Below are 13144 nucleotides of genomic sequence, written 5' to 3'. Positions count from 1 at the left end.
TGCACATTTCCGTTGTTGGTATTTGTATTCGTATCCCTACCTATATTTCCAGAGAATGTCATCTCACCGCTTTTGTTTTGGTGTGTGCTAGTTGACATTGTTGGTGACATCATACTCCGTTTTTTCTGTTTATCTTTAGTAGAGTTCATTGTAAGTAGGGTATTCTACTCTAACCGCTTTGTTAAATGTTCTTTTCCTGTTCATGCAACGAATACAGCCAACGGTTGTTTCTTCATTACATTAGAATTTTTTGTGACCATTTTTCGCACATTTTCCGGAGATAGCTTCCCTGTCAACTCTTCTCGACGAATGGCCAGAATCCCAACAGTTGAGGTACTTTTGCTCTGAAACGTAGTTCCTAATGCGTGGTGATTCAGATTGTATTTACACCCTATCCCTCTGTGACACCAGTAATCTGACCCTTGGTGTTACCTCTAGAATATTATTTACCGTTATTTTCCCTTTCGGACATGTTTTCAATCGTATATTGACTTCCTGAAGTTCCTCTTTGGTGATCTTACTTTAAACAGTTCTTCTACAATGTCTTGATCTGTAAGTGTTGTCGGAACGCTGCGTATGACAGCAGTGGTCTTAGTTTCGTCGGCTCTTCGCATCGAACGTCCGTTAAGTGTGATGTTTTTTCAGTAATCTTCCTCTCGTCAGTCTCAAGAATTACTGTGTTTGCGGTATTCCTTGTTGTTTTGACTTTTATTTTGTCAAGTTAAGGGTTTATTGCTTTAGTACAAGACTAGTGATCAGGGACTTTACGCCACCAACCCTCCTCCCCTCTGCCAAAAAGGCAAACGAAAAACTGCCAACACCACGTCCCTTTCCCAGCCGGTTACCCATCCAAGTACCGGTCACGTCCGATGTTGCTTAACATGAGGAATCTGACGAGAACCGGTATATTCAACGAGAGATGACCGTTGGCCACTAGTAATACTTCACAAATTTCATGAAGTAATCAAATGACGAATCTGATTCTATTCACATCTAGGCAGAGGTAAGGCAAAGTCGCCTTCCACCTGGAAATTCGCTCGGATACCACAGAGCTTTACTAGGTGTGGTCCTATTTGATGTTGCATACCGTTGCCTTCTGCCGATCTTTGAATTAGCTTACCCAGCTAGTTACAGCTGTCCTCCAGTTCAGCGTGGACTCCTAACGATATTATAATTTGATGTTTCTCACACATAAATATAATTGCCAGAGGTGAAAGAAGCGATAACAGAAAAAATTCTAGAAGGGAATGGGAATCAAACCCCGGACTTTTCGGTTTGTAATTTAACCTTCTGAGCTATTATTACGCTGATTTATACACATCGACATAAAAGGAGATACACCTTCAAGGACGATGAGAATATTCCAAAGTTGACAGATGGTTCCGCATTGCACAACATTCTAACGATTTCTTCTCAGTGCCAGGACATTCATGGTACTTTATCAGAGGTCGTACGATTCGTTTGCTATACCAGTAACTGGTGATGAACTTAAAGTGTGACCTCCAATAATACATCCGACCGAGGCGCCAATCTGCCATAGTTGCCCATGCATACATGATGGTAGCAGTCAGCAACTTACAACGAAGAATTTTACTCGTATTGGCAACTAAAATACGTTTTGAGTGCTTTTGCGTTAGCATGTGTGTATGTGTGTGTGTGTGTGTGTGTGTGTGTGTGTGTGTGTGTGTGTGTATTGTCTACTGCAAAACACGACGTTTCATTTCATTTGTAAATCTATATAGCCACTGTATCTCATGACTTGACTACAGTGCAGTATCTGACTTCGGCACAGCATGAGTGCAGTAAAGCGATCTGTGTAAGTAACCATCCAACTCTGTTTTTTTGTTTCTGACGATGCTTGGCTACAGTAGCCTTGTAACTATCTTATGGAATTCAATATGTGTACATTTAAATGTTTATGGTAATTCTTTAATTAATGTGCAAATTAAAAAATATGTGTAAAACTTTTGATTTTTTACGCAGTGTTGAATACCAACTCACTTAGGTTCGGTGGAAAGAATAATAGCATATCAGCTCTTCCGTTAATATTTTTTTTAATTTTATTTACACGTCAAGTTCCGTAGAACCAAATTGAGGAACAAATCTCCAAGGTCATGGAACGTCTCAGTACATGAAATTACAACATAAAAGAAATAACAGATAAAAATAAAATGTTTATGAACCCGAAAAATGTCAATCCATAAGTTTAAGTAAACGCAGTCAACAATGCAACAAGAATCAACTTAATTTTTCAAGGAACTCCTCGACAGAACAGAAGAAGTGAGCCCTGAGGAAACTCTTCAGTTTCGATTTGTTTGAAAACGAGTGGTAGCATACTGAAAATGGATGGAGCACTACAGTACAGGATTCTGATAGCTACAGAAGGTGACTGCGGACAGACAACACTATCCATAGCGTGGTAGTATGCAACAGCCTCTCCTTCGAGACACAACACGTACGACTACAGGACATTGTCTCCGCGCCTCTAGGATTAACAGTGTTCTGGACTACCAACGAAGATATGAAGCTTTTTTAAATATCTATTTTCTGGCATAATAACAAAATAATTCACATAAATAACGATTTTCAGGCGCTCTTCAGTTCTATAAGAACCAAATGAAAGTGAATTTCAGATAAAATTTTAAATATTTTAACATGGAACATTGTTAAAATTTAAATCTTGCGAGACTGTCACACCATAGTGGGAAACAGTGATAATCTCGGTGTTACAAGTAACAGCATTATTAACCAGTACAAATGGTGAGAAAATCTTACATTTTCATAGCATTGACGCATTGGAGTTGCCACAGCGTGAAACATTCGATGGTATACAGAATTGAAAACAATGATCTTACAAGACCAGTGCAAAATAAAATGCAAACTTTAAAATAAAATAAAAGAAAAGAAAACAAGACGGTAATATAAGAACATTTTCCTACAAACAAATGGATATAATCTGCCCTCATTACATTAAATAGCTACGTGTCTGATCTACATCACAGTATGACATAACTGCATTACTCGAACTACAATTTAGCCACTTATAATACCTGAAAAAATCCACATCGTAACGTCCTTTAAAAACTCTTTTCCGAGATAAGATGTGTACTAAATATTAAAGATGCGTATTACATACATAGCAAAAATATATTCAAACATTTTATTTAAACAAGGTTTTTTTCCATCTTAAAGTACCATAACGATAAACAACATTTGTATATACAGGATGTTCCGAAACTATCCGTTCAAATTAACACAGGAGATAGACAGCATTAAAACGAATATATTTCAATAAGGAAAATATGGTCTCCGAAGTCAGCTTTTAATGTTAGTGGTGCTGACGTAAGTTGTTGTATCGGTTTCGCTGACTGGAAATGTGTACTGCCATTCAAATATCAACAATTCGCATGTTGGGACAAATGTGGGTCCACGACGTACTCGATATCGTGCTCATCAATGGGATTCGGTGTTAATATGTGCGCGGCATTCTCAGTGGTAGGCTAATTGGACCATACATACTTTCATTCCGCCTCAACGGAAAGAGATATCGCGTTTTCACGGAACATGTGTTGTCAGAACTGCTGGAGGATGTACCTCTCAATGCTAGACAAAGTATGTCCCGCCAGCACGATAACGTGCCTAACCGTTTCAGCACTGCTGTGGGAAATCATCTGAAAGCCACTTTCGGGAATCGATGGATCGATAGAGGTTGCTCTTTGGCCTGGCCTTCCGCGTCACTTGACCTCGAGTGTTTAGATTTCTTCTTCTGGGGGCATATGAAGCAGCTGGTGTAGGAAGCCGTTGTGGAAACAGAAGAAGACCTCTTCACTTGAATTGCGGTCGCTCCTGGTGCCATTCCCGACGTGCCAGCAGATTTCGAACGGGCTGGACAATCTATGGTCCGACGATGCACTGCGTGCATACAGGCCAATGGTAGCGCATCCGAGCAGTTCCTGAGAAGGCCACTGCTGTAAATTAGCATACTGAACTACCTCCTGTGTAAATCGTCCACAGCATCAGAAATTGCGGTCACACAACATATGTACCGTAACTAAATATATTTGTTTTGGTGTGTTTCTTTGCATGGCCAATTTCCGCAGCAATTGTTGACATCAGTTATTATTTGTTTCTTCGTCTTAAGCTTAATGCAATTTAACTAAATAGAGTATTACATCGGACGGTTTTCGCCTGAATTTATAAAGTACAGGGTGTTTCAAAAATGACCGGTATATTTGAAACGGCAATAAAAACTAAACGAGCAGCGATAGAAATACACCGTTTGTTGCAATATGCTTGGGACAACAGTACATTTTCAGGCAGACAAACTTTCGAAATTACAGTAGTTACAATTTTCAACAACAGATGGCGCTGCAGTCTGGGAAACTCTATAGTACGATATTTTCCACATATCCACCATGCGTAGCAATAATATGGCGTAGTCTCTGAATGAAATTACCCGAAACCTTTGGCAACGTGTCTGGCGGAAGGGCTTCACATGCAGATGAGATGTACTGCTTCAGCTGTTCATTTGTTTCTGGATTCTGGCGGTACACCTGGTCTTTCAAGTGTCCCCACAGAAAGAAGTCACAGGGGTTCATGTCTGGCGAATAGGGAGGCCAATCCACGCCGCCTCCTGTATGTTTCGGATAGCCCAAAGCAATCACACAATCATCGAAATATTCATTCAGGAAATTAAAGACGTCGGCCGTGCGATGTGGCCGGGCACCATCTTGCATAAACCACGAGGTGTTCGCAGTGTCGTCTAAGGCAGTTTGTACCGCCACAAATTCACGAAGAATGTCCAGATAGCGTGATGCAGTAATCGTTTCGGATCTGAAAAATGGGCCAATGATCCCTTTGGAAGAAATGGCAGCCCAGACCAGTACTTTTTGAGGATGCAGGGACGATGGGACTGCAACATGGGGCTTTTCGGTTCCCCATATGCGCCAGTTCTGTTTATTGACGAAGCCGTCCAGGTAAAAATAAGCTTCGTTAGTAAACCAAATGCTGCCCACATGCATATCGCCGTCATCAATCCTGTGCACTATATCGTTAGCGAATGTCTCTCGTGCAGCAATGGTAGCGGCGCTGAGGGGTTGCCGCGTTTGAATTTTGTATGGATAGAGGTGTAAACTCTGGCGCATGAGACGATACGTGGACGTTGGCGTCATTTGGACCGCAGCTGCAACACGGCGAACGGAAACCCGAGGCCGCTGTTGGATCACCTGCTGCACTAGCTGCGCGTTGCCCTCTGTGGTTGCCGTACACGGTCGCCCTAACTTTCCAGCACGTTCATCCGTCACGTTCCCAGTCCGTTGAAATTTTTCAAACAGATCCTTTATTGTATCACTTTTCGGTCCTTTGGTTACATTAGACCTCCGTTGAAAACTTCGTCTTGTTGCAACAACACTGTGTTCTAGGCGGAGGAATTCCAACACCAGAAAAATCCTCTGTTCTAAGGAATAAACCATGTTGTCTACAGCACACTTGCACATTCTGAACAGCACACGCTTACAGCAGAAAGACGACGTACAGAATGGCGCACCCACAGACTGCGTTGTCTTCTATATCTTTCACATCACTTGCAGCGCCATCTGTTGTTGAAAATTGTAACTACTGTAATTTCGAAAGTTTGTCCGCCTGAAAATGTACTGTTGTCCCAAGCATATTGCAACAAACGGTGTATTTCTATCGCTGCTCGTTTAGTTTTTATTGCCGTTTCAAATATACCGGTCATTTTTGAAACACCCTGTATCTTCTGTGGTTATTGTTTTGCTGTTCTCTACCTCCTGTAGGTGTGTGGAAAATTTAAACAGTCATTCATCTCTGTACAGTGAGTAGTACTCATAATATTATAGACAATGTATCAATAACTTTCTACATTTACAAATAAAAAAGTAGAACTGTATTTCGATTGTATGGATCTGAAAACGCTTGATGTCTGTTGGGCAGATTGTTTCCATGAAATACTTCGTAAATAAACATTTTAAACATTTTGTAAGTCACTGTTTTTATCCACACAGTGACAAACACATCATATTTTCCCAAAACATTAATATTCGTACATACATCGAGTATGATCTCTGTTCACACCGAGATCCCATCGCCACCAGTCTGGTTCCTGTCCACGAGGTTCCCGTGACTCCACTAGTTACCATTTCCCCTGCTGATGCTTGTGCAACAAAAATAATTATGAGAAATCAGTTGGGTTCATTTCTGGGGAATCTGCATCAAGCCACTTAAGGATTCCAAATGAAGTCTTTGGACCATTACGTTGTAAATTTCACCAGGCCTTATTCACAGTTATGCTTAACTTTTGGACACTAGTTTCATGTTTTCTAAGTACGAGGCTCCTCCCGTAGGAAAACCAAGAGGACTGCCCTTAGATGTTGACGTCATAAATTGCGTCTCTGAGTCTTCTGTACTACTGCAGTTACTGGCAATAACATCACCTCTTAAAGAACGGCCTTTTATCGTTACAAACTGTGGAATATACTTATAGAATGGTTCCCGCGATGTACTTACTGTCGACTATTTCAGTAGTGTTTCCGTCATGGTCATTACTTCTCGGGTTAAAGTGCCTGGAATTCGGCTAGATCTCCTGATCTTTCCCCAATAAAAAGCTTACAGGGTGAAATTAGAGGCGACCTCCAGAAAGCACGTTCAGTGCTCAGGCTTATCACGGGACGTCATCAGACAGCTGTGCGAAGCCTGGCAGCTATTCTCAAAACGAAGGCAAGAACACTACCTGCTCGCAAGAGACGTATCGAAACTTTCAGTAATAGTGTGAATGACTCGCTGAGGTTGAAATCGTTTCCTATCATCGATACTTTCTCCCTTCGTCCTAAATTTCACTCCATGAGAAAGTGCCCATTCTGTGCAACAGTTTCTCCCTCAGGTGTTTGTGGCATTAAGACTGCGTATTACACACAAAAGCCATATACTTCCTTCCTTCAAACGTGTCTAATGCTGCGCAGTAAGATGAAATCACAAGAAAGAAAAAGAAGCGAATCAGGTGATAAACCTGAAAGAATCTTTGTCTTGTCATATATAGTTGGAAGATGACAATGGTAAACCACCTTCACCACGATCTTTTCCGGAAACGAACGGGCCTTTCATTGACTCCAAATGTAATTAACGAAACTTTTCATTTAATATACACAGGTAGAGGCTTACGTAAACGCTCATCTGAACTACGGTTTTTCTCTCAAAATATCAGATATTAACACAAATCAATATATTAGGCACATTTTTTGGTTTATATGGAGAAAATGTGTTTGAGATTTCTCTTTAAAATATCTTTGGCCTTCATTTTATTACAGATGATGTTACTTTATGGGTGGAAATAGTGCTTATATTATTCTATACTTACCTTTAGCTATACACTAAATATGCTTTCCACACTTCGTTTCAGGCCCAACGCTTGTGTTGTGGAGGAAGTACCCGGGACGAAGCTGCGATTCTACACAGAGTGCAAGTACTGGCGCAACAGAGACATCTGCGGACAAAAAACGTAAGTTATTCTGAAGTGTCAGTCCTCGTGTTTAGCTCATTCACAAATGATGTAACTAACAACATGCTACATAACGCAGACAGGACATACGCAGGCAAAAATTTTCGCTGTTTTATTTTATTTATTTATTTATTTATTTATTTATTTATTTTTTTGTAGCACTATGGGACTTAACATCTATGGTCAGCAGTCCCCTCGAACTTAGAACTACTTAAACCTAACTAACCTAAGGACATCACACAACACCCCGTCATCAAGAGGCAGAGAAAATCCCTGATCCCGCCGGGAATCGAATCCGGGAACCCGGGCGTGGGAAGCGAGAACGCTACCGCACGACCACGAGCTGCGGACCTTTTCGCTGTTGCTCGGATGAATTCTTTTCGGTTATTGCCTATTACCAAAACTTTTTTATCACTTAAGACGATAACATTTTATCCTTGTGACAGTGGAAATGATTTTCTATCAATTATGAAATGTCGCAGAGGCACCGTACCTTGAAAATATTTTCATTCACCAGACACGAGGTAGAGTTCGGAGTCAAATTCTCTTCTCCGTCTTTCAGGGTACAAGAACTATGATTAACTGATAAGAAAGTGTAATAAACTGTTCAATGAGCAAAATTAAGTACCTCGTTTTGGTGACTCGTTTGTCTGTCTTTTATTTGTTATTTGTCCACGGGAAGACTACTCGAAAAATCTGAAAAAAGCAAGATTAGCCAGCAAGACAACATTCGTCGTATGATCTATTTATTCCCTAGCAAATGTACACCGATCTTAGCTTTTAGTGTGCTATGTCTAGGCGTTACAACCCGCCACACCTTTTCCCGTTCGTTACGCGCGTACAATTTTTCCTATATAACCTACCTTCTCCGCGTTTCCTCCAGTACAGTCAAGCCGGTATCATATATAAAACCCATTTCATACCTCTTCTTGTGATGATAAATATTTCATATTTCACTCACGTGATCTGCTTCATTAGAGTAACACAATTGAGTAGATATTTGCAACTACGTTTCTCCTCCTTAACATTTAGTGCAGTCAGTGCCGTATTATTCAGTGTTACGATTACAGTAAGCTGAGTTCACCACATTATCGAAACATTTTTGGGTACTTCACTTCTTTGGCAACGCTGTTGCACATACCGTGTCTGATGGGTCCGCCACACTATCTCTAAACTCATACTGTGTACACTTTATAGGCTCAGTCTGTAACAAATCGTCTACGAAGTGATGTATGCACGAAGATGTCGCATGGGAAATTATGTGTCGTAAAGTAACGAAGGAATCATTAAATAATTTTAGAAATAAGATGATCTATTCCTTCAACAACATCCATTCTTCAGAAAAAAGGAGAGGACTTGAATCTCACGCGGGGTGTTACCATGATATATTCTCTTCCTATTGTAGGAAATTTATTCTGTACGCTCAGGGAGAATTTGTTTTCAATTTTCCATGAGACAGACGTCAGGGAAATCAGTTTTCAACTTGAAGTGTCTCTTCACTTTAGCATGAAGGGGGTGAGGTATTCTAATCTACCTTACATGTTATCCTCAAAGTTAACACCAGACAGTTCATCTCCAGCAAAAATAAACGCGTAGGATTCTGCAACTTTGTGAATTTGGATCAGTAGACCTTGTTTTGGTTAATGTGCAATGTGATATTCGAGTGCTTTATGGTAAACTAGAGTAGCTCTCTCCTGTGTCAAGAAATCCCGGTGTCACAGTTTGCCTGTCTTCTGCAAATATAGCATTTCTCAAAAGAGTATTCTCTTTTGCAATGTGAGAAGCCACTTTACTAAGCAAATACTGAGATACACTTTCATCTATTCGTAAGTATGTTACGTCCTCCACAAGCTGCTCACGTAACACATTTTGCTGAATGCTTTTACTTTCTCGACGTAATACCTATGGCTTCAATGAAGTATGTTTCCTTTTTTTCCGCCGCTTTTCTGCCAAACACACACACAGTGCAGTTGTGGAACTAGCAACTGCAGTGCATAATAATAGGTTGTCGTCCGCCATCTTGAAATTTGATGAAAAATATGAAGACAGTGTAATACCCCTCTTTAGCGCCATGTCAGATATCTTTTTCAAACAAATTTGATGAATATTTGATCATATCGTTGACCAAATCTTTGTCAAACAAATATGATAATGTAATACCGGCCTAAGTTCACTAGACAAAATCTTAGACATCTCCTTTTAGAGGGCGCGACATTCGCTTTACAGTGTCGTTGCTGTTGCAGAACTGGTACCATGTGGTCATGTGACCTTCCACCGTTGACGCAAGTCATAGGAATACAGTGGTATACAGTGAAGAGCCAAAGAAACTGGTACACCTGTCCAATGTCGTGTAGGGCCCCCGCGAACACGCAGAAGTACCGCAATACGACGCGGCATGGGCTCGACTAATGTCTGAAGTAGTGCTGGAGGGAACTGACACCATGAATCCTGCAGGGCTGTCGATAAATCCGTAAGAGTACGAGGGAGTGGAGATCTCTTCTGAACAGCACGTTGCAAAGATGCAGGTGATCAGACAGGATGTTTATGTACGTGTCACCTGTCAAAGTCGTATCTAGACGTATCTGGGGTCCCATATCATTCCAATTGCACACGCCCCACACAATTACAGAGCCTCCACCAGCTTGAACAGTCCCCTGCCGACATGAGGGGCCATGGATTCATGCGGTTATCTCTGTACCCGTACACGTCCATCCGCTCGATACAATTTAAAACGAGACTCGTCCAACCAGGCAACATGATTGTAGTCATCAACAGTCCAATTTCTGTTTTGACGGGCGCAGGTGAGTCGTAAACCTTTGTTTAGTGTAATCATCAAGGGTACACGAGTAGACGTTCGGCTCCGAAAGCCCATATCGATCATGTTTCGTTGAATGGTTCGCACGCTGACACTTCTTGCTGGCCCAGCATTGAAATCTGCAGCAATTTGCGGAAGGGTTGCACTTCTGTCACGCTGAACATTTCTCTTCAATCGTCGTTGGTCCCTTTCTTGCAGGATCTTTTTCCGGCTGCAGTGATTTCGGAGATTCGATGTTTTACCGGATTCCTGATATTCACAGTACACTCGTGAAATGGTCGTAAGGGAAAATCCCTACTTCATCGCTACCTCGGAGATGCTGTGTCCCATGGCCGTGCACCGACTATAATACCACGTTCGAACTCACTTAAATCTTCAGCCGGCCGAGCGGTTCTAGGCGCTACAGTCTGGAACCGAGCGACCGCTACGGTCGCAGGTTCGAATCCTGCCTTGGGCATGGATGTGTGTGATGTCCTTAGGTTAGTTAGGTTTAAGTAGTTCTAAGTTCTAGGGGACTGATGACCGCAGAAGTTAAGTCCCATAGTGCTCACAACCATTTGAACCATTTTTTTGAAAAAAAGTTAGTTCCAGTTTCGGCCATCAAGTGCCAATCTTGTGCTGTGAAAGATGAAAGAAATGTAGTAGAGCATGCATATCCGAAGGAGCATTTCATCGAACTATATACACACTGCAAAATACAGACACTGTCCTAATGTATTTAATACCAAAGCAAGGCAATCTAACAATCAAAACACTGTCTCTCCCTGTGCGGGAAACATACAATTTGTTTGCGAGCACTATGGTTTGTAGACACTGGGACGTATGGAAGTTTGGCTCTGGCCGTTGAGTCGTGCACGTATAGCCATAGCGGTAAAGGCGACAGGTCGCCTAAAGCGAGAAATCCGGTTTCGCGTCCCAGTCTGGCACAAATTTTCGAATGTTACAAATTAATCGCGCAGCCGTTGTAGAATCCTCAATTTGCGAATGCATTTCATAATACAATAGCAATGTTTCTATATGTAATGGATTAGGAAAAGGATGTGGGCAGCATCTCGTCTACGTCTCCGGTGATGATATTGAAGAAATTGTGTAAGCGGCGATTAACAATAAAATCAACATTGTGCCTTTCTCACTTGTCTGACCTTTTCTGCACTCGTCCTGTTGCTAATCCATTATATGTGGACACATTTCTTGCTTTCACAGAGCCAGATTTGTACCTGGCAGCCCAAATTCAAACTATTTTTTTCCAGCGCAGATCGGTTTCGCATTAACGCATGAGAATATCTACCGAGTTTCACTGTCAGCCGATAACTACAGCCCCCACTTTCTAAGAGTAGCTGCACTTAAATTACAACCATCGACAACAGCACTAAACATAGAGTAATGCAACAGCTCTGAGACGAATCGTGTACCCTGTGATGTGGTTACTGTCTATGCGGAAACAATTCAGCATAACGTCGCTGTGACGCTTTCTATTGCGTTCAGTGAACCCACAGTCGAGCTGCACATTGGCAACTCTTCATTAGTAAACCTGCCTACGCTGGTGTGTATCATTCTTAAGGTACAGCTAACACTGCCGGAGAAGCAAACTCGAGACAGACCCGGGCAGCACTCAATTCAAGTTTGAGGACGAAGAGTAAATGGTCATTACTTTTGTCTACGGCAGTTTTCTTGAGTGAACGGAACAAGTTTGTTTCCAAGCAAGACACACACCGCATACCGACGACATTTGCACTGTTGTGTCAATATTTTTACTGCAACGCAGATACAAAGATAAACGAGGGTAGCAAGTCAAATAAAATGCAGTTACTCAGTGCACAACAGGCAGTCTCATTACTGGCTAGAGTAGGTATTCACTATATCTACTTGAAATGAGTTGTAGACAATAATTAACAACAACAGTCTTTTGCACGTTAGTTTTCGGAAAGAAACTCCATCGCTCCCCAGTTCATAGATGTTGCCTGTTGGTTCCTTGGACGCTTCCAAGGGCGTTGTAATGGAATTATTACTAATAATTCCGTCTAGGTTTCCTATATTTTGTATAATAATCCTCTTTCAATCTATACGGAATTTATTGTACGGGTAATTAAGTAAGCGGCCTCGTACTGGAGATTTTACCTCATTACTTATTAGTAATGACATATGCATCTAGCGTTATCTCCTGGCTATCTGATTGTAGAGTACGACTCCCTCGATTGGAAGAAACATCATTGTCGTCGCTGTTGACAACAGGAGTCTATTTTCGATCTGATTGGGCAGTTTGCGCGCTGCTAGCTGTCCAGATACTGGAGTTGTTGACATCAAATGTCTGCGCCGAGTAGCTTCTCGGTCTTCCGTCAAAATCGCCCATAGCACAGCGGATAGCGAGTGCCGCGCTATCCAACCCGTTTCTGAAATGATGTCTCTATCGAGGTAGAAGTTGAGTGTGACTGTGAAGTTACCTGGTCACGAATAACAGGTGTAGCTTCAGTCTGGAACCGCGTGACCACTACGGTCGCAGGTTCGAATCCTGCCTCGGGCATGGATGTGTGTGATGTCCTTAGGTTAGTTAGGTTTAAGTAGTTCTAAGTTCTAGGGGACTGATGACCACAGATGTTAAGTCCCATAGTGCTCAGAGCCATTTGAACTTGAAGCTTGCACAGCATAGAGTAGCATGGAGAACTGCAACAAACCAGTCTCTGGACTGGAGACAACAACAACTGCATGCGATACTACCGCCATCCGTACATATGCACATCGCTATCTCATAGCTTTTGTTTCCTCAGTGTATTCCGAGTAACAGAGTATTTATTATCTCTGATTTCTCGACTGACAGT

The 13144-nt window shown here is 41.7% G+C and overlaps 1 protein-coding gene across 1 annotated transcript in view; it reads left to right on the top strand.

Moving 5' to 3' along the window:
* Positions 1 to 13144, top strand: part of LOC126470561 (transforming growth factor-beta-induced protein ig-h3-like) — a 367429-nt gene that overhangs the window by 146597 nt on the left and 207688 nt on the right. The window contains exon 2 of the mRNA XM_050098498.1: positions 7415 to 7513. Within this exon, the coding sequence (XP_049954455.1) occupies positions 7415 to 7513 (99 nt within the window). The remainder of the gene's footprint in view (positions 1 to 7414; positions 7514 to 13144) is intronic.

The sequence above is a fragment of the Schistocerca serialis genome, chromosome 3 (genome assembly GCF_023864345.2).
Source record: "Schistocerca serialis cubense isolate TAMUIC-IGC-003099 chromosome 3, iqSchSeri2.2, whole genome shotgun sequence".
In the NCBI taxonomy this organism is placed as follows: domain Eukaryota; kingdom Metazoa; phylum Arthropoda; class Insecta; order Orthoptera; family Acrididae; genus Schistocerca; species Schistocerca serialis.
This window is presented reverse-complemented; position numbering and strand designations above follow the sequence as displayed.